This window comes from Choloepus didactylus, chromosome 17 (genome assembly GCF_015220235.1).
Source record: "Choloepus didactylus isolate mChoDid1 chromosome 17, mChoDid1.pri, whole genome shotgun sequence".
Lineage (NCBI taxonomy): Eukaryota > Metazoa > Chordata > Mammalia > Pilosa > Megalonychidae > Choloepus > Choloepus didactylus.
Window position 1 is genome coordinate 22,255,904 of NC_051323.1, and position 27,774 is coordinate 22,283,677.

Sequence of the window (27,774 nt, forward strand, 5' to 3'; positions counted from 1 at the left end):
CCCAGCATTTTATTTCTACATATATTTTCTCAAAATTGAATTATACTATATATTCAGTTTTAGAACTTGCTCTTCTTATTTTAATATATTTCATTGTTTCTCATTTTTAAATATTTCAGAGACTTAAGAGCAGTGATTTTCACCCTTCTCTTTTCCTTTCTACTTTTAAAGACCCTTAGTTAAAACCAATTTTAATAACATTCTTGAAATGACAGAATCATAGAGATAAAGAACAGATACATGATTTCCAAGAGATAGGGATGGGCAGGGCGCAGGGTAGGGGGGTGACCATGAAGGGGTTGCATGAGGGAGTTCCTTTGGGGCACTGGAACAATTCTGTATCTCGATTGTGGTGGTGACTACACTAATCTGTACATTGAGTAAGTTTGCACAGAACTATGCACACGTATACACAAATGATTGCTTGGAAAAACTGGTGAAAACTGAATAAGGTCTAGTTAAAAGTGTTGTACCAATGCCAGATGCTGTACTACAGTTATGTAAGGTATCACCATTGTGGGAACCTGGGTGAAGGGTTCCTGGGACTCTATGTCCAGCAACTTTTTGTGATTCTATAGTTATTTTAAAATAATTTAAAAGAAAACCACTTTATAGTATGCAAAATGAGATTTTAATTAATGAACAAATATAAAAATGTAATGTAAAGATCAATTGGCAACCAAGAGACCTGAGTTGTGATCCTAGCTCTCCTCTGGCCCATCTCTTTAATTTCTGGACTTCGTTTTCTTTTCTGGAAAATAAGAAAATTGTACTAGAAGATTCTAAGCCATTGGGCTCTGATATTCTTTAGGGTGTAGAGATTTCAGTAAATCTGTAATTTTGACAAATATTGAATGAATGCAAATAGAGATTAGGACTTAACTAACCTTGCAATAGGCAAGAAGTCGATTTCTGTCTCTTCCTGTGTGTCTGCCTGACACTATTATAGACACAGCGATGACATAATAGGACCTAGTCCCTGAAGACCTCACGGGGTGATAGGTGTATAGGTAGTACCTGTACACATGTGCTGGATTACAAAGTAGACAGTGTTTACATGCCAGAATGTGTGGGATGGACAGTAATTGCTGTGAGAATTCTTAGAGATCACTGTGGGGTGCAGTGATCCACCACAGAACAAGTGGAATTTCAGATTTGTGTTAATATCCTGGTCTTACCAATAATTGCATCTCATATTATGTTCAAGGGTCAGATTATACATCTCATGGGTAATTGGCCATTACACTGAAATATATCTACTTATCCTTTATTCTGCCTCTAAGTTTAGACTTACTGTCTGATTTGAGTTGCTAGTATTAGAGGGTAAATTCATTTAGATTTATGGTGTTTTCTGCTTTCTCTTTTTTCCCCTCTTTGACTCTTCCTTCCCCTTCAACCAACTCCAGCTGAAAAAAGAAAGGGGGGGCAGACTGTGGATTCTAGCCTGCCACTTCTAAGTGTGTCTGATCCTTTCATTCCTCTTCAAGTACCTGATGCACCAGGTAGGTCAATAGAACTGATCTGCCTGAGCCGTCTGATTCTTATGTCTTGGGGCCTCTTGAGAGTTCCATTTTAAACACACTATGAAAGGGGTCTGAATTTCAAACACTAATAATAGGTTCTGTTATATATTTTTTCTATGACTTTATATGAGGGGCAAGCTTGTCTTTGAGGGTACCAACCCTTAACAAAGATAATAAAATTAGTTCGTGTTATACCAAATTTTATTCCACATACCGGTGTTCAGTTTTTCTTTCCTGATTGTATTAATTGTAATTGAAGGGGTCTGTGTATTAGAAAGAACATTAGTCCAATATGATTATAACCATGTGGGGGGAACCTATAAGCATATGGAAAAAAGAATAAAATGCTAATGGTGGTTATATCATAATGATGGGATTATGGGTAACTTCCTTCCATCTAGTTCCTATTTTTCTGTAATGTGCTTTTATTTTACAATATAAAATCCATAATAAAAGTTGGTGGGAAAGGAGAGTCAGGAGCCCATTACCTGAAGGCCTTTCTACCATTACCTGAAGGCCTTCTACATCTGCCTCTTCATCAGTGAGGTAGCTTGGACTGTGTGACTTTGAATATTCCTTCCAGTCTACCGTATCCTGACTTTTCAGCAAGCAGTTTGAAAACTCAGAAATAGTGTGTACTGATTGAGGAACTTTTGAACAATAATTGGATATTATCTATTTGGAATTCTTGAGTTTCAAAGATTCCCTCCCTTCTACTCTCTTTTTTTGTGGGGATGGCTTGTAAGGAACAGAAGCCACGCTTCTCATCTCCATCAGTCCCTTTTAAAGAGGAAATAGATGGGCCCAACTCCTTAGAAGTAGCTGTTGGTCACTCTGTTTCTGATACTTTTTCCTTTTCTCCCCCATTCTCACCCCTGCCTGATATGATCTGTTAAAGGTTTTGGATTAATTGCCTCAAGATTAGAAGTGACTGAGATATCCATATCCTCTACTTACTAAGACTGCAGCTAGGATGCTAGATAGTTTTCATTTCTTTAGGCAATTTCTTGACCCTTCTGAGGGGAAAGCAAAAACTTGCCATGACCAGGTAGCTTTGCTGCCTTCTGCAGGACTGTTCCTCTGACATGCTGACCTGACCCCACCGTCTTCCTGTTCCAGGGCCTGGTAGTAGCAGCATTATAGGGGCAGACATAAGCCCCCTGTGGGAACACCAAGTTACCATATAACTATAAACAGACCACCCTACTTGGTAAAGTCATTTAAAATACTTATTCTTTTTTTTTTTAAAAAAGAATAAGAATAAATGTTCTCATTCTTAAAAATGGGGGTAGTAAAGCCCATCCTAGTTCCCTTATTGGGTGGTTGTGAGGGTCAGATGAAATCTTATATTTAAAATTGCTAGATAAAGTGTAAATTACTATAATGATGGGAAATGCTATTACAACTTTGGCTCTGGGTCCCTAGTCCTAGGTATCATATGGTCTTAGAATTTTCTTCTTTTAGGAATTAAATTTGCGTACATAATCTTTAACCTTTGCACCACTGAGAGCTGTTAGAATAGAGATCCTTGACTCAATGCTTGTCAAAATGGGTGAAGGAGTGCTGGATAATTGTGGGGTTTGGTTTTTAAGGAACATTTTTGTTTTTGTAAGACACCGTAAAACAAATTTTCTTAGAAAATATGGAATATAAAAATCACAGCCATGAGTGTGTGTGTGTGTGCTCACAGAGCTGCCAGCTGACGCATGGCTAGTGAGTCTCAGAGGATTTCATTGATGTGCATAAGCTGTGTGTTCATTTGTTTTGTCTCCTATTAGCATTGAGGAACAGACAAGCTATCTGTAGAACCAAAAGTTTTAAAGTATGGTCTAAAATACGAAGTCTGTGTTCCACGAGACTAAGCAGTTGTTCCCCTTTAAGTGCTGCTTCCTAGAATTAAAGGCTTAAAAAAAAGTGCCCCTTGGTTTATGGCCCTCACCATCCCTTCACCAGCAGCCAAGAGAAACTGTTTTCTTAGTGGTTTGCTGTCAGGAGGAGCATTCCTCTCACAGCTGTTTGCCTGGCATCTTCCTCACTTTCAACAGCTTTTTTGCGAAATTAAATAGTCCAAGGTTGTCCATGGTATGTGTCTCTAGTCTGGAAGGTTGATCTTCCTGCAGATTCACTTCTTTGAAATGAATTTGGAATTACCCATATTTGTCATAGATGTCATAGATGGCTTAGTGGTTGATTTCTCAGAAATAGGAAATATTGTCCCTAGGTTTTCAAAACAGCATCGATCATCAGAAGACTTCAGGGCTTACACCCTAAGTCAGACAAATTTCCAAGGCCACAACACTGAGGCAGCTACATCATCTTTTTCGATGGGCTCACATCAGGCCACTCCATGTCTGTTCTCTCAGCCTGCTGTACTCCTCCCGTTCCTGTTCCTTCTTAGGGTTGGAATGGGCCTTGAATGAGCTCTTAAGTTTATCAGCTCAAATAAATGGGTATCTCTCCTCTCTTTTGATATATTAAAAGAGAAAGGGTCAAACTTCCAGTATATTCCAGTCTCATGTCAGAAAGAGTTTGATTATCTAACCTTAGACTGGATTATGAAGGATTTATTACCTTTTTGTCTGGTGGATGATAATTTTAGTGACCAAGTCTCGAGAGGGGAATCTGAAATGGATGAATTCCTAACTCTAAGTCTAGCAACTGCCTCCTTCCCTCTTCTCCTCCCCCATCCCACTGCCTCTTGAGTTATGTTTAAGAGGAGAGAGGGAGGTGCTCAGAAGAGAAGACCTATTTTCTCACATCTCCCCTTAATTTCAAATTCTAATAATTCTCCTTTAAAAGGACTCTTGGTTTCCATTGTTCAGCCTAAATAATTCTAGGTACATTTTTCTTTAGGACTCTCCCTTTCCATTCCTTTCACCATGATTTTAGTCGTTCTCTTCCCCGGATTCACTTTTATTTGGGAACCCCAGAGACTTGAGAAAGAACTGAGTGTAGTAATGGAAAGGGGAAAAGGAGAAACTCTTAACAGGAAAGTGTCAACAGATAACTCACAAAAGAAGAAATATAAATTACTAGTAAATGTTTTTAAGTTCATCTGCATGATGAATCCAAGAAGTACCCATTATAAAACCATGAGGTGCTGTGATTTTGGCTATCAGGCTGGTAAAGATGGGAAGACCAACGACCACCACCTCAGGCTTAGAGAAGGTAGACGAAATGGACATGCTCACATCCTCTGGTCAGAGTGTCAATTAGTACAACTTTTTGCAACGATAGTTTGGCAGTTTATAACAAAACCCTTTAAATTTTTACTTTGTCTCTGACTTAGCAATTCTATTTCTAAAAAAAATATTATTCTAAGAAAACATGGGTATGCTCAGATATTTGTCTAGAGATACATTCGTTGTGAAGTAGCATTTATAATTGCAAAAACAAACTAAATGTCAAATGATCAGAAATTGGTTAAATAAATTTTATCTATGAGGAAAAAATATTATTCAGACAGTAAAATTGATATTGTAGAATAATATCTGTGACTTTAGAAGATGTTGATGATGTTTATTATTGAGTGAAAGGGTTGAAAAGTGGTGTGTTTAACATTACCAGTTTTGTATGTATAAAAATGCATTGGAAAAGATTGGAAGGATATTTATTTAAAACTCTTAGGGGAAATGTTAGATTGTAAAAATGGTGACAGAATAAAAATTTTTTAAAAATCCATGGAACTACACTATACAAACAGGGAACACTATGTTAAACCATGGACTTGCATTAATAGTGCAATTATAAAAATGTGCTATCATCAATTGTAACAAATGTTCCACACCAATGCAAGATGGTGGTGGTGGAGTGGTGTATGGGAATCCTGCATTTTATGCATAATTGTTCTGGAAACCCACAACTTCTCTAATTAAAAAGAAAAAAAAAAAACCTCAGTAGTGGATAGCTCTGGACATGGGTTTATAGGTAGTTTTTACTTTTATCCTTTGGCTTATCTGTGTTTCCCAAATTTTCCACAATAAACATTACTTTTGTAATGAGGAACAGCAGTAGAAGTGGGGTTTTTTGTTTGTATTTTTTTTCAAGTGAGGAGCAAGATTACATCCTCTCCCCTGCCTCCCTCCCCTCCCAACCCCATCCTTCTGTGCCTTTTGGGACAGAGTTTGCATGTTGAGCAGCAGGTTGAGTCAGCTCTCTGCGTTCCCTAAAACGTGCTACCTTGGGGCCAGTATCCGCACTTCCTGCCTGTGTCACTGAGGTGCCCTCCGAAGTGGCCTTCCCTGCAGTTATTACAGGTTCAGAATGAGAATGAGTTTCTCCTCTTGAGTCCATCTTCGAATCTATCAGTTTCTGCTTCTTGTTTTTCCTTCCTTCATGTGGGATGATTGACTTTTTTTTATATAGAGTTATATTCACGCACCATACATTTATCCACAGTGTATAGTCAGTTGTTCATGGTTTCATCATAAAGTTGTACATTTATCACCACAATCAGCACTTGAACATATTGTTTACTAAAAAAAAAGTTTTTTTTAGCAAATAATAAAAAAGATGATAAAAAGAAAAATAACATGTCATACAATACAATAGTAAAGACAGAAAACACCACCACTACCAAGAATCCCATGACCCTCCCCTATATCCCCCTCTCATAAACACTTAGCATTGGTATATTGCCTTTGTTACATTTATTGGAAGTATGTTACAATGTTACTGTTGACCATAGACTCCAGTTTGCTTTGATTATGTTTTTTCCCAAATACCATCCCTTTTTTGACACTTTGCGGGCTGTCATTCATTTGCTCTCCCACATGCAAAAACATTTTTATATTTGTACATTTAGGAACAGTCATTGGCCACTCCAGTTTTTGCCAAGTTATACAGTCCCAGTCTTTATCATCTATCTTTACCTCTGGTGTCATACATTCTCTTATCCCACCTCTTTCAGCTCTACTCACAGACATCTTTGTTCGATGTACTACAATACTGTGCTACCATCACACGGTATTATGATATTTATTTCTGTATCTATACAATCAGTCCCACTGAACATTCTGTAGTCCTTCAGCATCAAATGCCCGATCTCTACCCTCTTTCTGTCTCCTGGTAGCCTGTGTTGTCAGCTTTTAACTCTCAACAGTTTGTTCATTAATGTTTGTTCGTATTAGTGAGACCATGCAGTATCTGTTCTTTTGTTTCTGGCTAACTTCACTCAACATAATGTCCTTAAGGTTCATCCACGTTATTATATGATCCATGTCTTTGTTCTGTCTTACAGCTGCATAATATTCCATCATATGTATATACCACAGTTTGTTTATCCACGTATCCGTTGATGGACATTTGGGCTGTTTCTGTCTCTTGGCAATCATGAATAATGCTGCAGTAAACATTGGTTTACATATGTCCGTTTGTGTCTTAAGTTTCAGTTCCTCTGAGTATATACCCAGCAATGGAACAGCTGGGTCATATGGCAAATCTATACTTAGCCTCCTGAGGAACCTCCACACTGTCTTCCAGAGTGGTTGCACCATTCTACATTCCCACCAACAATGAATAAGTGTGCCTCTTTCTCCACATCCTTTCCAGCACTTGTAATTTTCTGTTTTTTTTTTTTGATAATGGCCATTATGGTAGGTGTGAGATGATATCTCATTGTGGTTTTGATTTGCATTTCCCTAATAGCCAGTGAGTTGAGCATTTTTTCATATGTTTTTGAGCCATTTGTATTTCCTCTTCAGAAAAGTGTCTGTCCATGTCTTTTGCCCATTTTTAAATTGGGTTGTGTCTTTTGTTGTTGAGTGTAGGATCTCATTATACATTCGGGATATTAAGCCCTTATCTGATATGTGGTTTCCAAATAGGGATGACTGACTTTTAAAGGTAGGGAGGGCCTTTAAGTTTATCTTCATTTTATCAGTAAAGAAACTTAGATCCAGAGAGAGTAAGTGATTTGCCCACATGCCACAAACTTGGTTGCAGAAACCAGGTCTCCTAACTCTTTGTACCTTTCTCTGTTAGATTATGCTGCCTCTTCTCCACATTTCACTTTATTCAAAGAGTTCTGCTTATTCTGGCCTCATTCCAAGACATTTAAATAAGAAGTTAATCCTTTTATGTACCAAGCAGTTTGATATATATACCCACTAATTCTGATAAATATATCCATTTAATCCTGACAACCCTATAAAGCAATTCTTATCTTCATTGTATAGGTGGGAGAATTGATGCTTAGAAAATTTAGGTAACTTAACTACCTAAATGCAGGCTCTTTTACTCTTTCATGCTGCTTATTTATTTTTTGGCATTTGTTAAAGTCCCCCAAAATGTACAGTGTCACAATAAAAGATAAAATAAATAAAATAAAACCCTCCCCAAATCCAGGTATTTGCCCACGCATACATACTTAGAATGTGGAGCCAATTCTGAAAACATCAGAGCCAGCCTAGGGACTCTGATACAAAATTGGACCACTTCCTTGTGTTCAGAATATATATCCAGTGCTTTTCACATGCACTGGAACATGACAGTCATGGACATGTGATTCTAACACAAAGAAGATGAAACAACTCTTATAAAATGTCTTAGGAGAATTTAATCTTTGCTAAAATGTGATTTATAAATTGTTCTGGATTTCATTGGTCTGTCACCTTGCGTAACTGAGAATAAGAGTGCGAGTCTTTATGCATTGCAGGTATGAAATGTCCCATAAGATGTGTTTTGCTTTCCTATCCAGAGAAGCTGTTTCCCGTGATTCATGCAAATTAGAAAGTCTTTGTTCATTAGATATCCCAGGTCGTGATATGGCAATGTGGAGCTTCACTGAGGTTTTGGATCTTAAAGAATGCTTCCAGCACAGTTCCCCAAATACATAGCTCTCTGCTCTGCAGTGCTCTTCCCCCTCATCTTAATTGGCCTCCATGTGTTTTTGTAAAAACATAAGCACAAGTACAGAATTCACGGAAGGACACAGCCTGGATGGAGGCTCCGTGATGTACAGCCTGCCCTTGCTCATCCTCTCCCTTTTAGGTGCTCAGCCTCCCATATGTTCCTTGTGCCACTCCATTACATCCTGTTCTCAAGTTCTTCATTTTCAGTGACCAAAAATGACCAATAATAATTTTAGATGTGACCTCTTCTACAAGTCTTTACATTTATAGCAATCCAAACCTTAGTTAAACCAGATGAGTGAATCTCTACTGTGGCAGAATTTCAGACCCTTCAAAGTAATATAGTACAAAGATCTGGAGTTTAGAAGATGTGTGTCTGAGTCTTAGCAGGCTCTGATGCTTACTTGCTGTAAGATTTTTGGGCAAATTACCTTTCTGGAGCTATTTTTTCATCTGTAAATGAGAATGCTAAATTAGATGAGATTTGAAGTTCCTTCCAGTGCCAGCACTTTTTTGATAACTTTACCATTGTGCATAGGACTGTGTCTAAGGGAAGACCCTTCCTCGTGTGTTGTTGGAGATAGTCAGCTGGTGGAGAGAATTTTGACATCAAGTCAAAGGTCTACCCGTTCTTTCTTTATTCTGTCTATATTCTGTCTGTGACTTTGCGCAAGTCACCCATTCCCACAGTCTCTGATTTCCGTTTTCTTCAACTATAGCAGTATTCCCAAACCCAGGATTTTTTGTTTGTGTGTGAATAATAAAGGAAAAATACATGGCAGCTCTAAAAATGTAAGTGATTGTCATGATAGTCCCTGAGGCCTGCCACCCAGTAGCTGGGAGAGTTCATTTGCATACACTGTGGTCCTGTACTCTCCCTCCTGGATTTCTGGCTGCTGTTACCCTGCCCCCTGCCCTTTCTCCCACATTTCCGGTATTTGAGTTTTCCCAAGCAGCCATGGCCAAACAAATTATCTATGTGAATGAGTAGCTTGTTACTTTGAGGGTTGATTGGAAACAAACCTCTCTACATTTGGCAATTTACCCCATCCCCACCCCACTCCATTCCATCTCACCACATAATCTCCCCACTATACACATACACATGTACTTTTATACCCTCTTACATGCTTTTTGCTAATAAAAGAATTTGATTCTTGTTGAAGTACTTGACTCCCCCCCCCCACCGCATACCCCTCCTTGCTCCCTCAACAAGCCAAAAGGCAGAGATGTGGCAGGACGTATAGGGAGTTGAGCACTGGAAATCCCGAGATTCATAAGACAACTTCCATGCCTCCAGTAATTTCCATAGGGTCTGTAAGAGAAGTGAGTGCAGAGTGCTCTAGAAAGTTCCTAACATGGCTGGGAGGGTGGGGAAAGGCTTAAAGGAGATGGTACTTGAGTGATCAACAGAAAAAGGTGGGGGGAAGGTATCACAGTTTTACAGATGAGGAGATAGTGACAGAAGATTAAGGAATTGCCCCAGGGACCAGGTTAGTCACTGGAGTAGTTTGCAATAGGTGTGTTTCTTCCCATGCATCAAAGGAAACTGTTTGGGATGCTAGAAATGTTCTATATCAGTATTTCACTGGTAGTTATATGAATGTATACATTTGTCAAAAATCATCAAATTGTTCACTTAAAATTGGTTATTTTTATTATATTAATACCTCAAATAAAAACAAACCTAGGGTAGCATCTTAGATGCCTCACAAAGGGACTACTTCATTTGGGGAGATAATCATTTTTAAACTTTGAACTTCGAAAGTCTGTTAACAAGATGCTAACAGTATTCATTCTTATGGTGAAGCTATACAAAATTTTGGCCCCTAAAATGTATTTGCATAGCAGATGATGAATGGTTAGCTTGCTTTGATAGCTTACTGTATTTTTGCTTTTTCTTTACCTCTCTGCCCATCCTAGAAAAACTAATTGAGGGACTCAAATCTCCTGACACTTTTCTTCTGCTCCCTGACCTCTTGCCTATGACAGATCCTTTTGGTAGCACTTCTGATGCTGTAACTGGTAAATTCTTCATCTCTGTTTCTTCAGTTATGCATATATGTGTGTCTGTTTCAAGAATGATAAATAACTGCTTAACAGATTCCTAGTGAATGGTCCCTGGGGAGGAGTGGAAATGCCACCAAGCCTTTGGTTTAGGACTCACCCCTGGTGCTAACCCCAAAGACAGGGTTATTTAGTCTCACTTGTTATCATCCCAAATGAAGTGGTTTTTTTTTTTTCTGCCTTCCAAGGGTACAACACTGTTATTTTTGGCTTTCTTGGTAGCCTGAGATTTCTAGAATAAAGTTCTTATGAAGAGGAATGAAGAAAAATTTCCATGTAATTACAAAAGCTTCATGGAAGAAGTTGGTTTTATGCTGAACCTTAGCTTTACTGAACTTAATGGGATTTGGCAGATTCTTCTTTAGAGGCCCCTTTTATATGCCAAGTATCAGGAACTGAGAAAACACTTTGCCTGGTGGTGAAGCCCCATGAGGAAAATCCAGGGCAGCTTACTCTTGCATTTTCCTGTGCTCCAACAGCAAGGCAGGCAAGACCTGTAAAATGTCCGAGGCCCCTATACTCCAGGAACGCCTAATCCGTAGAGACATACTGATGCCTTTGGGCCCAAAGTCCTAGAACATAGAAACGCCATGACCCTAAAGAGGGACAGGCCTCCAGCTGAGGGATGTCACCCAGTGTGGAGTATCTTCCGGCCACATCGTGGGGTGAGGTTTGAGGTGGACTAGTGGCCCTTGCATGGCATAGAGGATGATTTGCCCCAAAGTCTGTTCATTAAGGAAAGCAAATTTACCAGAAGGTGTGAAGATGTCTTGCAGCACTGCTCTCTCTTCTGATGTGGAGGAGATCTGCTGGGTGGCCGGGTTCCACATTAACTGTAAGAACTGAGAATCACTGAGACTGGCTAGCAGTTAACCTTCCACATGCATGCCCAATCAGTGAAGTCTAGACACTTAAAGCAGGAGAATAAAGTAAATTACTGTGTTTTCCATCTCACCTGAGTCTGACATTTTATAGCTCTGTAGATGAAAGCCCTTACAGAATCTTCTAAAGAACCTTTGACCCCTTTTCCCTAACCCTCTCCTCTCCTTTCTTAATGCTCTGTTACAAAAGAAAAAGCTGATGTTGCCGTTGAGAGTCTCATACCAGGACTGGAGCCCCCAGTGCCCCAGCGCCTCCCATCCCAGACGGAATCTGTTACCTCAAACCGCACAGGTCAGTCAGGTGTCCCTGCAGCTGCAGGTGCTGGTCAGGATGGTGGGCCCTCAGAGCCCATCTTTCTACCCATGACAGGTGATGGAGGGCTGGCTTGTTTTTGCAGACTGGTTAGCTCCTCCTAGAATGGGATGCTCTGTATTGTTCTTTCTGCCCCGGCTTCTAGATGTTGAGTGCTTGTTTCCTCACGGAATAGCAGAGAGTGTTCTTTGTAGAGTGTTCCCTGGGCATCATTCTCTGGTGACAGTATTTCTTTATTCAAGATTCTTTTCACAGGTGGCAGGGTCCTTCCACCTCCTTAATTAAAGCACTCTGCTACGCGGGAAGGATGTCCTTATCCCCTCCAGCTTGCTGAGCCGTCTTTCCTAAGTGGCAGTGTCATTGGTATCCATGGAGTCGTCTGTGTGTTGACATCCTGTTCCCAGGACAGTGTTTTAATCGTATATGCGTGATTTGCTACGAAATTGTAGGCAGAGTTGAAATCTTCCCTGGATCTAGCATTGCTTTCACCCTACATTCAAAGTTAAATCTTAAAGTAGAATTTCTTAACTGCCCATAAATACAGATTTGATAACCTATATTTTTATTGAGTCCATTATCTTAATATAAGTATCTGATTTCTTAACTTGGAACAGAAACAATTAGAAGTCTATGAAGTGTGAGAATAAACTCTTCTGGGTAGAAAAAATAAATTAACACAGAAGTCAATATAAATTCCTCTCCCTTGTCCTCACTTGGATGCCACAGAATCTCAGAATTTCTTCCAGAAAACTTACACAGAAAGCAATTCATGTGTTAAAATGCCCAAACTCTGAATTTTGTCTTCCTTTTGTTCTTTAACTGAAAGCCAAATCATGTGTTCAAATTTAAAGAATACTAGTAGGTGGCAGGATTAATGTATTTTGGGTGGGAATGTGGTTGTATTCTAGAAGGTACTATTGAATCATGTCACATTCTGCTAATAACAAGCTAGGGACAACCCTCTCCCACTCAGCTTGGATACCTTGTCCTGTAGTAACTTTCTTCCATGGATGTTTATAGAAAGTTTAAGTGGAATTCTGTAATTGCCAAGTCCCTTTTCCCAAATGACGTAAGCTGAGACTGAGTTGCTAACATTCTGTTAGCATCCAAACTACAGACTTGCTTAACCAGCAACTTCTGAGCAAAAATTCGTACATATTTACATATTAAGGTTAAGAGGAGTCCAGAAATATGTGTTTCTATAGATGGAAATCCAGAGGACTTGCCATGTTTCTGTTGGTTTTCTTTTTTCTGCCTTGGCTTGTATGTATAACATGTAAATGCATTAACTTGGAAGACTGAAGATCTAATCTCACGATATTGTTGTGTGTGCCATTTAATGCCATCACTGACCTGCGACGCTGTTAATGTGGACTCAGATTCTCTCACCGGGGAAGATTCCCTGCTTGATTGCTCTCTGCTTTCTAACCCTACCACTGACCTTCTGGAAGAGTTTACCCCCATAGCGATCTCTGCTCCGGGCCATAAAGGTAAATGCTTTCTTCTTCTTGGGCCCACATGTATCCTTACAGGAGAAGAACTGAATGCCGCTGAGAGTTTTCCTTACCAATAATCTTCGCTAGTGAATTTTTTTAGCCCCTCCAGAGGTGGAAAACTTGAGTTTGCACTCTTCACCACCATGTGATAACACCTCTCAGTAAGAACATTTAGTAAGTCTTGGATGACAGAGTGGTGGAGGTATTGCTTTCTGGCAAGAACCTGGAGGGTACATATTCCACATTACCTGTGAAAGGCAGAGCCATGTACCTTTGCAGTCACTCAAGTAGACGGGTTGACTCTCCACTGGCTGATTGTCATTATCAATGATACTTGTTGGCCTCAGAACCTAAAGTTATTTCAACAGATCTTTTTAAAGTTTTTGGATAGTAATGGCTGCAATAAAGACACAGGCATCATTCCTCAAAAGTGAACCCTTAAAGACTGAATGTATGAAAGTTTTGAAATTCCATTCACCTTTAAGTCTTGATTGATTCCTTCAGTTTCTCTTGCTAATCTACCATCTACATATCTTAGTCTTGGGTTAATACTGGTTTGAGATTTTGATGGACAGAGGTAGTTCAAAGTGAGTTGTTAATTGAACAGCTTATAAGCTTATGGCTTGCTACGGACAGACATTTGTGAAACTATTCCTTTCTGTGCTTGGAGAGGGCAAATATGTAGAAAAGGAGCAGATTAAGTCCTTTCTGAAGGAAATTCAGGAAGGAAGCCTCCCTAGATGACTAAAAATAATTAGCCCATGGTTTGCAGTGGTAGTAGTGGAGTTTTGTATTTTTTTCCCTGACAGAATCAAAATTATGTTTTTATAAAGCATGCAGAGAAAAGTTACCTCTTGAAACAATTAAGCCTGGCAGGAGTGTGTCAGCAGCAACGTGTAATTACAGAGAAGCATCCCTTGCGAAATAGGTGTTCAGCTAGCACTCACTGGTAGGGTAGCTTTAATTAAAATTGAAAAGAGTATTCTAACAAACTTCTGTTTGGAAGTTTCTTCTCCCAGTCCCAGAGCAGTGATTCCTTCCAGAAGGATTTTATTTGCCTTAGAGATAGTGATGGCTTCTTAAAGACCCACTGCCTCCCACCCCAGGGTTTGAATTTTTGAGTGTTAGCCTCTCTGTGTTCAATAAAGAAGACAAATGGCTGATGCCTGTGTCTTTGTGAATTAGCAACATTGAAGAGATTCCTAACGATAATTACAGTTAACAGTCTTAAGTGGTGGAGAGAATTCCTCCAATAACCCTTCTCCCTTATCAGTTTTGGAGGCTGTGACATGGCCAACTCGAAAGCAAGTTTTTCTATATCCCTAAGTTTTCCAGTTTCACTGCTTTTATTTTAACTCACAAAAATAAGTACTTTCACCTTTAACAACTTCAGTGATCATACAGTTGGGAACTTTGTGCCTCTTATACTTTCTCTCATTTGCTAATCTCTGCCTCTGTTGTTTCTGCTTGTGTACTTGCATTTTGTATTAAGCTGCAGAAGACAGTAATCTCATCTCAGGTTTTGATGTCCCTGAGGGCTCGGATAAGGTGGCGGAAGATGAGTTTGACCCCATTCCTGTATTGATAACCAAAAATCCACAAGGTAAGAAAGAGAGGATGGGGAAAAAACAGAGCTTGGTATCAGCTTTCTTTGAAACAGTAATGTACCTACTCTTCAAGGGGGGAAAACCACATTACCGCTTAATGAAGGAAAGGGGAAGGAGTTGGTAATCACTGTGGGCTGGACAATTTAGATAGAGATGGAGACCCCGAAACAGACATAGATACAGATATCTTAAAGCTTAACCGTGGTGTTTATTTAGAGAGAATAAAAGTATTAAATAGTTGGACTAAAAACTGGTTTTTACAAAGTGTCAAACCAATAATAAAGTGATCTTCGGTCGATAGAAACCTGAAGGCATGTATCAAACAAAGCACTTATCATTTTATATCATGATTGGACCAATCTGTAATAAATATTCTTCCCAAAGAGATTAACAATGGTGCTTTGAGAGCATTCACATCTTTCAGACACTTCTGGAACACCTTTTTTCCTCTTTGATGGATTAAATAATTTGAACATGCCATAAAACACTGAATTGCCGTAGGTCCATCTAGTTTATTTTTTTATAGCATGTTCTTATTGTAGTGGTCTTCATAACTCATTTCTACCCAAAGCAAAAATTACTGATTTTGACTTTATCAAGGAGATGGGTGAATATTTTCGGGAAGCTTAAGGTATAACTAGCAATTCTTGGGTAAAATATATATTCATTTGGAAATAGCATCCTCTTCACAGGGTGTTCTGTCTGTACTATGTTGTACATAGACTGCCTGAACTTCTGGTGGGAGGTGGTGGCTAGCTAATATATATATTTAAAAATCAACGTGTAAGAGTTTGCAAATGTAAAATGTTGCTTCTCTAGGTTTTCTGTTTTGTTTTCTTCTCCTTTGCTTGCTCTGCACATCTAAACCTTAACCCTCTATGTTTTGTACTGAATTCCTATCTCTCCACTTTCAGGTGGGCACTCTAGAAACAGCAGTGGGAGCTCTGAGTCCAGTCTTCCCAACCTAGCCAGGTCTTTACTGCTGGTGGATCAGCTCATAGACCTGTAGCCGTGACCCAGTAGCAGATGCAGTTCTGTAATCTTCATACCGTAATATACATTTTCATTATGGAGTTATAAGGAAAAGCGATTTAAAAAAAAAAAATCTGCAAACAAGGGGCCCTCTAACCCTTAGTTCCTACCCTTTGCCTTCTCCTGTAGAAATGATAAGGAAAGAATATCACTTCGGCCCTCCAGATACTCCTCGTTCAGTTCCTCCCTGTTAGTTTTGCTGTGTTTTTTCATTATCCTTCTTCAATAGCATTATCTTAAATCAAGCACTAGATGCCATGAGCTTCACTTCTGCTGGAATCGACTCCACCAAAAGCTTAACTCGTAACTGAAACTAGTGAACTGATACCTTTGTCTCATTCTTGCTAGGAATGGCCTCCCAAATCAATCCTCCCAATCCGTCTCCTTTGGCCAGGCACTGATGAATGTGTTTACCTGTTTTTGCTTTTCTCCTGATACATTTTCATGAAGACATGGCTTCTTCAGTTGCTATTAACTCTAGAAAACAGCCTGGAGACGGGTGGTTTAAGAGAGGATAGAAATGACTGATAGTAGTATGTTTGAGAAGAGATATTGAGCCCAGCTCTAGCCAACCAACTTTTGAACCTGTTTGGTCATAGTTTTAGCCAAGGGATTTTACACCCCCTGCAACCTGCCCAGCATTCGTCCAGCTTTTGGGCTTCCACTGAACCGTGATTTCTCAGATCTGGAGACGTGACTGCAAGTACTTGAGAAGCTTGAAGAAAATGTGTACATTATATAAATCCCAAGTATTGCCATTCCTTTTCATGTTATCTGTCCCAAGCTGGGATCTCAGAATAGACCAAAATGAGACAATGGTGGTAATATGATACCTTTTACTAGAAGACTTTTCACTGGGGGGTGGATGGGGGAAGGGAAGGAATTGTAGCAGAAACAGATGTATTTTTCTTGTGATTTTTATTTTGAATCAAATATTGTAAATTGTGTATAAACGAAGACGCTGAATAGTTCTGTTTCCACTTGGCGTTTCAAGTCTGATATCAGGTGTCTGTACAGGGTTTTGATCTCTTTCCCATGTATAATTACACAGCAATCCTACAGTGTAACGTATGGAATCATTTTGGAGTAGACTTGTGCATTCCCTTCAGCAGGGCCTCTGTCTTTGTAGAATAAGCATGTTTGTTTTCAGATAATCAGAAATAAGTGTGCGCATAAGTTAGGCCCAATTTGACTGTGGCTACTTACCTTTCTTTCTCTCTGATGTTTAAATTGAAGGCCGCAGCCAATGGATTATGTTCAGTTGGTTTTCCTTGGCCTCCTAGATCCAAACAAAACAAAACAAAACAAAACAAAACAGCAGAATCTTGTTCATAAGTAAATAAAGGACCCTGCCCTTACATGACACCATGCCTCCTGGCACCCTCTCTATATGGACTCACTCATTGAAGTGTATTTTTTTTTTCCTTACTTGGAAAAGCAATTTTATAAAATCACCCTTTTGAAAAGAGGTGCCATTTCTTCCTTGAGTGCCATTTTCCATGATCCCAAAAGGGATACTCTTTAGTTGATCTCATTTATACAAATAAAATTCCAAGTTCATTTGCTTGTTTCTCTACATAGTACTTTTGTTTCTTCTTCCTCACTCTTGCACTTTAAGATGGAAAAAAGAAAGTTGAACAGCAACTATAAAAGGCTGCAAACCCCTGCACTTTGGACGGTAAGCTCTGACCCCAGTAATATGAGAGCAGCCTTTGAAACAGGCATCGGAGGAAAAATCTGACTCTGTCAGTCTACCTTCTGACTTTAAATACCTCCCATGCTGGCTGAAATTAGATGAGCAAAATAAAGGCCTCTATTAGGATAATGGATCATTTCCACAATTTAGAGAGGCACAACCTACTTGCTGAAGATAAACAAAGATATCCCTGAAGAGTTCTCTGTGATTGGATAGCAGTGAAAATGGGACTTGGTTTACCCTTCTATGGACAGGAAAAATTGCTGCAGATCAGAATTCTGTTCTCTTTCCTGGAAATAGAAAGAATGTATAAACTAATGAAGGAAATGTTTATTTTTAAATAACAATGTTTTATTCCTCTGTTTTCAGATTTGATTTTTTTTTCATATATACATGTTAGAAATAAAATGAAATATCTAGTTTCTCAATGTAGTTGAAACCATGAAGCTTATAGTTTAGAAATTAGGTAAATGTCTCTAAATTGTTCCTTTCATGCATTACCTGTAATTACATTGAGATATATTATCTAGTCATCGGGCTCAATAAAGTTTAATGGAGGCTGCTAATGAAAATGAACAGAAGAGAAGCAAGAGACTGGGTGAATGGTGGAAGCCTGAGGAACATAAGAACATGAAATTATCTTGGGCTTATTGTTTCGGAGTAGGGCTTGAGGGAGAGAACTAGTTTTCTGTTGAGGAATATGCGTGAGGGAGACTCAGTAAATGAGGCCTTCCTGAGTTTATAGTGTCATTCCTGAGCTAAAGGGTTGGCTTGAGTTGAGTGTAATGTGCTGGTCACTGATAGACCTGTGGAACCACAGGCTGAGCTACAAGAGGGACCCTAAAGGCCATCTTCTAGTCCATCCTCTTTGTTCTGCAGACACGGGGCCTGAGCTGGATGGAGGCAGGATGGTGGGAGAAGAGGCCTGGGCAGGACAGGTCTCCTGCGATCTCCTCCTGACCCTCGCCAGCCCCTGGCTAAGTGGCCTTCAGCAGGTGCTTCACCTCTCAGAGCTTCCTTTTTTATACAACAATGGGTTTGGACTAGATGGACTTTAAAATTATAGAATTAAAGAGTTCTAAGTATATATTATTATTCTTTAGAAGGACTATGAGGGATTTATATAATCCTGATGTTCTTCAGTTACCTTCTGTAGTTCTTGCTATTACTGTAGCAGTATTTACAGTTTAGAGAATTATAATGGGCTTTTACTGACCTGGGCTGTTATCTGAATAAAAAGCCTAAATCAAAGAATTTGGACGCAGATGTTCCTTTTTTAATATTAAACACACACACACACACACACACACACACACACACACACATCCCTACATATTTAAAAACAAAACAAAACAGTATCAAAAGATTTTAGTTCTTTTTAAATGTATAATCAAGGGTTTGCCATTTTAAAATGGACAAATACTGTAAGCCTATGTTTCTGATCTGCTTTTATTCCAACTGTGTAAGAGTGGTAACTATACCAGAAAACATCAAAAATTGTTTTTTCGCCCCCTTTAGGGCAAAAACTAGATCACCAATTTCAAGACCCTATGTTTTTAAATACACAGACCTCAAAGGAAATAAGGTTTAGATGGACACTTTTAAAAACATGATTATACCATTATAATCTAATGATTTCTTTAGCAGACATATCAGATATTTGACATCCAGTTGAGTATTGCTTCCATCAAAGACACCTGGTTTCAGTTGGGAAGATGATACGTATTCTAATGATGCTGTCATCATTTAAGTTAATTTTGAAACTCTTCTTCTTAGAAATAACATCAAGGAAAGTAATAAGGTATAAGAAAATGTGTTGTCTTATTATCTAATTAGTATCGCTTTCAGCATCTGAAAGTATATTCCTTTGGTCTATTTTTTCCACCACTCTTGGTTCTGAGTAACATTTGGCTATTTCCAAAAAAGCAGAATCACCCACATAAGATGAAGAGTGGTTATTATTGAAGACAGTAAAAAGACTAATCCAGAAAATTCTCAGAAGACCTCATATGGAAAGTGAAAATGATCAGTTGTAATTTCTTTACTATTCTGAATAAGGGAACTCTGTGATCCCCAGTCTTTAGTATGGTTTAGAAAATGGAAGGATAAGGATTTAAAAATGCTTCTGAAATGCCTCATTTGATATTGGACTTGGCTCTTTCTGAATTAGAATTAAGGAACTTTGATTGCTAATAGTTGAAACAAATCCAGGAAGAGAACCTATTTATCGCAAAACAGAATACCTGTTTTGTTTTTAATACTTTTTTCCTGGTCTTCTGACTTCAGCAGTGCCGTGGGAAGGAGGGAACTCTGAGGCTGACCTTCAGCCCGGAGGTGCAGAGGGATCTGAGTTCTGCTGAATAAGTGCATGCTATGGATAGGTACCTTGGGCCAGATTAAAGTCTCCCAGAATGAAGTTTTTTTGTGATCTGCAGGGTCATTAACCTTCTCAGTCTATAGTATCAGCACAGTCCTGTGGCCTCTAACCTAGTTTTGGGATGAAAGTGACAGGCTCACCAAAGTACTGAATTAGGCAAATTACAAGCTGCCAGGCAGCACAGAAAAATATCCCATGGATGGGTATTTAGAATGAGATCTTTCCTGAAACACTCCAGATATTGCAAAATTCTTGTATTTCTCTCTAGAGACTATAATTTTACCAACCCAAAGTTAGCCTTTTCCTTTTCCACACTAGTAATGTCCCTGAGGTTGGATATGCTTGAGTTTCTTGAGTCAGAATGAATCCCAGATGGCCTCCATTTCAAATAATTTGTAACAAGATACTATTTTGTTTCTCCTGGCTTTCCTCTTGCTAAGGTGGCGGAGGGAGGCTCCTCCGGTAAAGAAACCTATGCAAAGTTACCAAATGGTGGTAGTTACTAGGATGGAAGATGCTTTCTTGGTCCCCACTTTGATGTAGTGTCCTGAACTCTACTCTTTTCCTGTGAGTATTCTCCTCTGCCCCATTGCACACTCCCCTGTCATGTGGATGTGTATTAACTCTCGATCTTTATCCTGTGCTCCCCAAGAAGACAAAGCAAACAAATCTACATGAAGCTATCTTATGCAGTAAAAATGTGAATCTGAACATTGCTACGCAAGTATTGTATAGATAACAAGTTCTGTAAACAAATTTCTTATGTAAACATACAGGGGAATAAAGTCTTTTATCTGTTCAAACAGGAGCATGTTTAGAGATGTAAATAACTTAAAATAGTTGCTGTTAACTTGAGCCAAAAACACACTTTTGCAAAAAGGATTTAAACACGCTGTTGAGTGACACCACGAACCTGTGCACAAGAAAAGAGAGGACACATGAGAAAGACGTACTGAGGAAATTTTAATGAGTCATGGCTACCCTGGCTTTACTTTGTGAAGACCCTGTGAAACTACATTTGGTATGATCCAGAAGCAGGGCTATAAAATGGAGCACAGATTTGCAGCTACCCTCCTCTGATTTAGTTTTTAATATGCTCAGGGCAATTCAATTAAACATTTGTATGTTGGCAATAGCACTTACATGCCCAGTGAGAAATCTCTTCCTTTTAATTGTCCCGTTGGCTTGAAAGGTACAGCATCGCTGGTCAGTTTGGGCCCCCCCAAGTCCCTTATTCCCCAATCATGGGTTTTAATGCCATTATACAACATAGGGCACAACCAAAGGCTTAATTGCATTATCTAAGCCAAAAGGTCATGGAAGGTAATAATTTAGTGTACCTCTCTTGATGCCCTGATTTAGTTCCAGGATGGTACATTTCAATTGGTGCTGCCTTTCTGGATTTCTTCTGAAGGAATATTTTGCTCTCCATTCCCCAACTAAATGAGAAGACTGCATATACTCAAAGTCTTCATTTTCAGTTTTTGATACTCCCTGCGACTGTTACTTCAGTTTATAGTCTGGGGAAAAGTAAAATAATCTGGTTGTGCATGGGATGCCACGTTAGGGAATATCCAGCCTAAAATTTAAGTCTTCAGATCTCAAGTGTTTGTAGAGCTCTCAGAAGACCCACACTATGTCCATCAGATTTTCAGTGTAAACCTATCCCAAATCATGCAGCCCTTGTGGTTGTTTTGGAAGTTAATAGGGAGCCAGTGAAGATAGTTGCCAAGTCATAAAGTACATTTTGGGACTCCTTTCCTAGTCTCTGAAACACATGAGAACGTACTGAAATCTTCATAATTTGGAGCCTCTAAGTAGACTACAGTGGAGTTATCCTTTATGCATGTGTCAAAAAGTGGTACACAGTCCCACATCAGAGCAAGAAAAAGAAGTATGTTTGACATCCAGCTTAATTTAATGTGCTAAAACAGAATAAAAGGCAGCATGATCCAGCGTGAAAGAATTAGAGCAAAATGCCCTACCTTAGGGTTCGGGATAAGTAAGTGCCTTGTGCAGACTGCGAGACCCGATCCTGGTCTTAAGCCTCTGAGGAACAAAGAGCCAGCTTGATTGAGTTCTGAGGTCACGGGGTATTCGCTGTGCCTGCTGTTGGTTACCAGAGGAACTGGGCCAAGGCATGAGATTAAATCTGTATAAATCCTTCATTGCTAGTGAGCAGACTGCTTCAAATACATGTTTTCCTGACTGTACAAGACCACTTTTGTATAGGACTGTCCACCCTGTGAACACATGCTTTCCCTATAAGAACACACTCACAGATTCTAAAATAGACCTTTAACCGCCTGCAGGATTTAACATCTACCTTCTGTTTACAGTTATTTAGAATCTCTCCTTCTCTTGACTACCTTGTTTCTTGTGCTTCCACCACCAAAATTCCCTAAGGGAAATGCGGATGTCTGTACTTTCCCCTTACCTGCCGGCATTTCTTTGGTCTCTGGAGTTCCAGAGTTGGGGAATTGCAAAGTGTGGTTGTTCTCTGCCTGGGTCACACCGCATCTTCTCTCAAGAGAATGGAAAGGTTAAGAGACTTGTCCTTCTCAAGTGAATCCTTTAAATGTGTGTTTCCAGTCCCACAAAGCAGATTCATATGGAAAAAGACACCTGAAAAAGTTCTGGCCTTCATTTTTTTTAAAAGACAGTAGGAGAGTTTCCCCTCCAGATGATGGTATGGTACTTTTGTGACTGTGAATTTTAAAAATTTGTTGGAATTTCAAGTATGATTTTCCCATTATTCACCATGAAGATCACAGAATATGCTCCCAGTTGGCAGGTTTCCAGTTGACTTGACCAAGAACCTACTTTTTTAACAAAGTTCTGATAGGTTAGACATGTTCTTTCCTCCTGTCCAATGTTGTTTCTGGGCACCCCCCACTTGCTATCTCAGAATTCTCAAAATGTTATCTAACACTGCAAGCATCCAAAGGGTCCTGGGTTCAACAAGTCACTGATTTTTGGCTCGCTGTGCTCATCAACTGGTTTGACTGAATTTAAATTAAATTTTCAAAAAACATTGAATCCAATCGGATTAGTGTTCATTTTGATTATTGTTCTGTATGTGTCATAGTTAGTCATTAGCTTGACTAAATTTTCCATTTTTTCCTGAAGAGATATTTTGCCCTCCTGCAGAACCAGTTTAATAATATCAATCTTTAGGGTAGTTTTGAAAGATGAAGGAATTGGACCTCGGTTTTGGCAACTAAAAGCTTTGTCCAACTGCTGATATGTTGGGAAGTGGTCCAAGGAGATTTGGGGGGCTTCTCATATCTCTTTGCTTGGCAAATTTTATTTTGAAAAACTTTTTTGCCCTCTTTCATCTGTATTAGCTCCCAGAAATCATCATCTGGCTATCACTGTGACAGAGCTAATATTAATGTTTGCTTGAGAAAATAGGCTTATTTCTTTCCACATATATCTCAAGGGAAAAAGTGGTCATTTATTTCCTATCAATTGACCAGTGCTTTCCTATGACCCATATAACTGCACATTTTAAAGTTGTAATACAGGAAAAAAGTTAATCCTCTTCAAAATCATAGTCTTCAAATACTATACAGAAAGCTATTCAGCACCCGTACAAAATTTAACTTCAGAACTCTAATCTAGAATTCACTAAATTCATTCAGATGGTTAGAAAGGGAAATAAAAATGAGCATAAAATTGTTTTTGAGAACAATATTTAGGTCAGAACTCTTTAAAAAGCACTGCTAAAAAGTTATAAAATTCAGAGAAACATAGTATTTTTGTACAGTATCTTATAAAATGTTCAGATCTCTCTCTACGTTCTCTTTACAATGTAATGTCTTTAAATGACTAGTTTCCCAATAAACTGATTTTGATGCCTCTTCTTTGTGTTCCGTGTGCTTAATTCAAGCAGAAACTTTATCGGGATAATTTTCAGCAGAAATAACTCTGCTAGCCAGTGGTTTGCATAGGTGGGGAGAGGGCACATGTGGGGTGGGGATGCTTGAGTTCCATCTGTACAAAGGTAACTGAGCCACTTATGGATCCAAATCATTGTACCTAATTTTCTTATCCTGAGGGGTTGGTTGTCTCCAGTGGTATCTCTTTATTGAGCCCATGATTAAATGATACCCTTACCCCCAACCACCCTTTCTCTGGATTCTTCTTGCTTAGTTACATATGCCTTTTTCCTGCCCTCTTGCTAACATGTGCCCAATGACACACTTCTAACCTGCTAATATTTCTTGGAAGGTAAGCTCTCTTGCATTCTGATAATTGTCTATTTGATTTTAAAAGCCAGAGCACCCTGAGGCACCTCTACCTAGATAGAAATAGACTAGTATTTTCTTGCTCATACGTCCGCAGTTACCCGTGCATTTTACTCCTTCTGCTTAAAGAACTTTATGATGGATTCATTTAAGCAGGGGAGCTCTTTGCTAACTTAGAAGACTGAAAACAAAACTCCAGAGCAACTCCAGCTGAAGGTGATTTATTTAGTATGATTTCAATTATGTCTCCTCCCCTTACAAAGTGCCTTCAGTATTTGCATTTTGGCCACTCTTGTGCTCTAAGTAGTGCTTGTGATGTAAATCATCAACTAACCTTGCATTTATCAAGTAGCCATGATCTGCTCCTTCTCAGAGGGCCTGCCCTCAGGTGGAGACAGTGTGGAGCAGATGACCACATGCCAGATATTGAATTGAGTTCATCCCCAGACAGTGTTTTTCTACATCATCCAAAACCGTCATGGTACCTGTGGAGATGAATGACTGGGTTTGTTTTCATTCCATTATGAGCCAGTGCCAGGTAGAGCAGGTGTGGGTGCCTGGCCCCGCGAGTGGGAGCATTGCATAGTTATGCTGAATGTCTGTGTGCCTACCGTCTTCATCTCCTTTCCTGCACATTGTGCCTACCATGTTCCAAAACGTGAGACAGTGATTGGTCGTGTTCCAGTTTGTGTGCAGTTTCCCTGCCTGACTTATTTTTCTGTTTTTCCTTTTCCATTTTTGACATCTATTATTTGGCCCCACAATGTTTCTGTTGACCATTAAATGTTACAAGAATAGAGTTGGACCGACTGGTGCATTAATTCTGCATTTTGTGCTTTTCTAGGTCTCCAGACAGAGCCCAATTCCTGTCCTGTAATAACTGTAGAGCATTTTAAAGGACCGACGGTTGTTAAAGGCCTTCCCCTGTATCCAGACCCCTCCAGCGAACCTGGTACAAAAACTCAGAACAACTTAGAATCCGACTACTTGGCCAGAGATGGTCCTTCAAGCAACAGCTCATTTCACAGCAGCGAAGAAGAAGGGACTGACCTCGAGGGGGACATGCTAGACTGTAGTGGGTCTCGACCTCTCCTCATGGAATCTGAAGAAGAGGATGAGAGCTGCAGGCCTCCTCAGGGGAAGCTGGGAGGAGCTGTTCCATTCTCTCAGCCAGAAGTCTCTACTGAGCAAGCAAAGGCGGTACAAGGTGGAAGAAAGAACCAGTTCCAGGCCCTCACACCACCATCTGCTGATGGTCTCAGTGAACCAGATGTTTTTGCCACAGCCCCATTCAGGAGCTCCAGGGTTCCGACGAATGACATGGATATTTTCTCCAAAGCTCCGTTTGTCTCCAAGGGCACTGTGGCTCCTTCCCAGCCAGAGGAGGCAGATGTGTTCTCAAGAGCTCCTTTTACCAAGAAGAAAAGCATGGAGGAATTAACAGTTGCCCAGAGCCCGTCCCAGGAGTTGCCTGTGCAGGCCAGTCTCCTTAGTCAGACAGGTGATGTCCCTCTGCTCTCAGGCCTCAACAGAGCAGTGTACACCTCTGTCCGAGCTCAGTATTCCATGGCTGGTTTTGTCCAACAATCTAACCTCCCCTCACATTCTGTACAAGCCGCAGACTATCTTGACAACATCTCTCCCAGGGGATCCTCCCTGGAATCCAGGGGCCATCCTAATGACAGAAACAAAGGACCTCCACCCCAGAAGGATGCTGTCTCAGGCCCTGTGGCAGGCAAACCATTCCGTCCCCAGTCTTTATCCAAATATTCCCGTCATTATAGCCCAGAAGATGAGCCATGTCCAGAAGCCCAGCCCATTGCCGCCTACAAAATTGTTTCACAAACCAACATGCAGTCGATAGCTGGCTCTGTTTCTATCACATCCTTTTCCTCCAGGACTACGGAGCTGCCAGCTGCTGATCCTTTTGCTTCAGCTCCCTTTCCTTCAAAATCAGGCAAGCAGAAACCTTAGGAACAATACCTGAGCCTTGGGCTTCTGTCTCTACCCTAACCCCAATACCTGTCACACCTCTCCCAAATGAGCCTTCCCAAGAAGAAATATATCAGTTATTATCTTTCAGTTTTCTGCTGTCAGAGCAGAACTTCTTCAGTTAGACACAGTTGCAGTGACATTTATTTGAAACCCATTTAAGTTATGCTCATTTCTTCTGTTTGTGTTGCTTTCTGGAGTTTCAGGCATTGGCATCTCCTTCATAGAGGCCTTCAACCTCCACCCAGCACTCTGGGTTTGGTTTTTTTTTTCGCCCAGAAACTGTTTAAGGCCAGAAAAACTTCACCCCAATCCCAAAGGGGCCATATCATTGCTCATTTTAATTCCTGCATGTCCTGTTCTGAGTCGTGTCCACTGAGGAATCAAGGTTAGTCCTTCCAGGACTGATTTAATACTCTTGAAAGGGGAGATTTCTGGAAAGAAGCACAAGATTAAAATCCTGCACATGAAGAGGGAGTGTAATCCTGCAGATACTAATCATTCCTGTAAAGCCAGAAGGATTCTCTGAATCTGTTTATGAGTCTGTATGCAAGTCAGGCTGGCCCTTCTGCATGAGTGTGTCTATGAGTGTGTAATGTACATCGTATCTTTTCCTGTGTAGACATGCATGTAGGTGGGATATCTGTGCTCATGTTTGGTAATCTTGGCAGAGCCTTCCCTGCAACTATATATTTTAAATTAGTATGAGTGCACAGGTGTGTGTGTGTGTGTGTGTGTATGTGTGTGTGTGTGTGTCTGTGTCCATGCATGTACACAGGAGCATTTTACCATTAGGTAAATCCTGTCCACCATGCCTACCTCCACATTCAAATCACTCATTTACTGGCATTTGTCTGCTCACCTGACTTGAACCCTGTTTTAGTTTAGGTTTTTTTTTTGTTTTTTTTTTTTCATGGAAAAATTGGATTCGTTGGACCATTTAGGAAAATCCTGACTGGAACTGAGGTTTGCTATTAACAAATTCAATTTACCTAGTCATGAAAAATTGCCTCTTCAGAAGAAGAGAAAAGAACATTTTATTACAGTTCCAACCACTAGATACATGGTCTTAGTAATAAAATAAGTGTTCAAAGACTTTAGGTCTGAGCACTCAGTGACATCATTATGGAATACATTAAATCATGAGACTAGGCTACAAACTAGGGTTGCTTGTTTTTTGTTGTTTTGTTTTGTTTTGTTTTTTTCTAAATCCTTGCCATCTTTCTCTGCTGCCTCTTGAGGAGAGAGAAATCTGATATGTAAGTTTGAGAGAATGGAAAAAGAGGTGAATGAGCTAGCCATGAAAACCTTTAAATTATCCCGTTTAGGTAGTAGGCCAGATAGGCAACTGACTTGTGTTTTTGAAAATATCTTCTATTTCTGAAAATATCTGACTCATGCTTAGCTTTTTTCATACCTTTTCTTATTAGTGCCTTAAAATAAAACCTATGTCTGAATGGGAAGATTTCTGCTGAGAAAGTTCATATAAAGAGTTGCTGCACCTAAGTTTCAACTTCAAAGCTTCATGCGATTTCTAGTAAATGTTAGTGATTTCTCCATTAGTTAGTGAAGTTGGGATAGTTGTTTACCAAACCAGATTAATAAATTGAGAATGATTGGAAAGTCATGTGAGAATCAAGCCTAAATGTCAGTCTCCATTGCAGTTGATTAGGTGTGGCATTTTTTAAA

At 39.7% G+C, this 27,774-nt stretch overlaps 1 protein-coding gene across 9 annotated transcripts in view; it reads left to right on the forward strand.

The window, feature by feature from the left end:
* AAK1 (AP2 associated kinase 1) overlaps nt 1–26,953 on the forward strand; it is a 166,279-nt gene extending 139,326 nt beyond the window's left edge. For 2 of the 9 annotated variants that reach the window (XM_037806542.1, XM_037806541.1), the window contains exons 17-22: nt 1,407–1,502; nt 10,298–10,399; nt 11,513–11,614; nt 13,015–13,125; nt 14,624–14,734; nt 15,653–23,704. In XM_037806542.1, the coding sequence (XP_037662470.1) occupies nt 1,407–1,502; nt 10,298–10,399; nt 11,513–11,614; nt 13,015–13,125; nt 14,624–14,734; nt 15,653–15,747 (617 nt within the window). In that variant the 3' untranslated portion in view covers nt 15,748–23,704. Of the gene's footprint in view, nt 1–1,406; nt 1,503–10,297; nt 10,400–11,512; nt 11,615–13,014; nt 13,126–14,623; nt 14,735–15,652; nt 23,705–24,937 lie in introns of those variants that run through there. The other 7 variants (XM_037806535.1, XM_037806534.1, XM_037806536.1 and 4 more) reach the window with 6 other exon arrangements.
* The last annotated feature ends 821 nt before the right edge of the window (nt 26,954–27,774 follow it).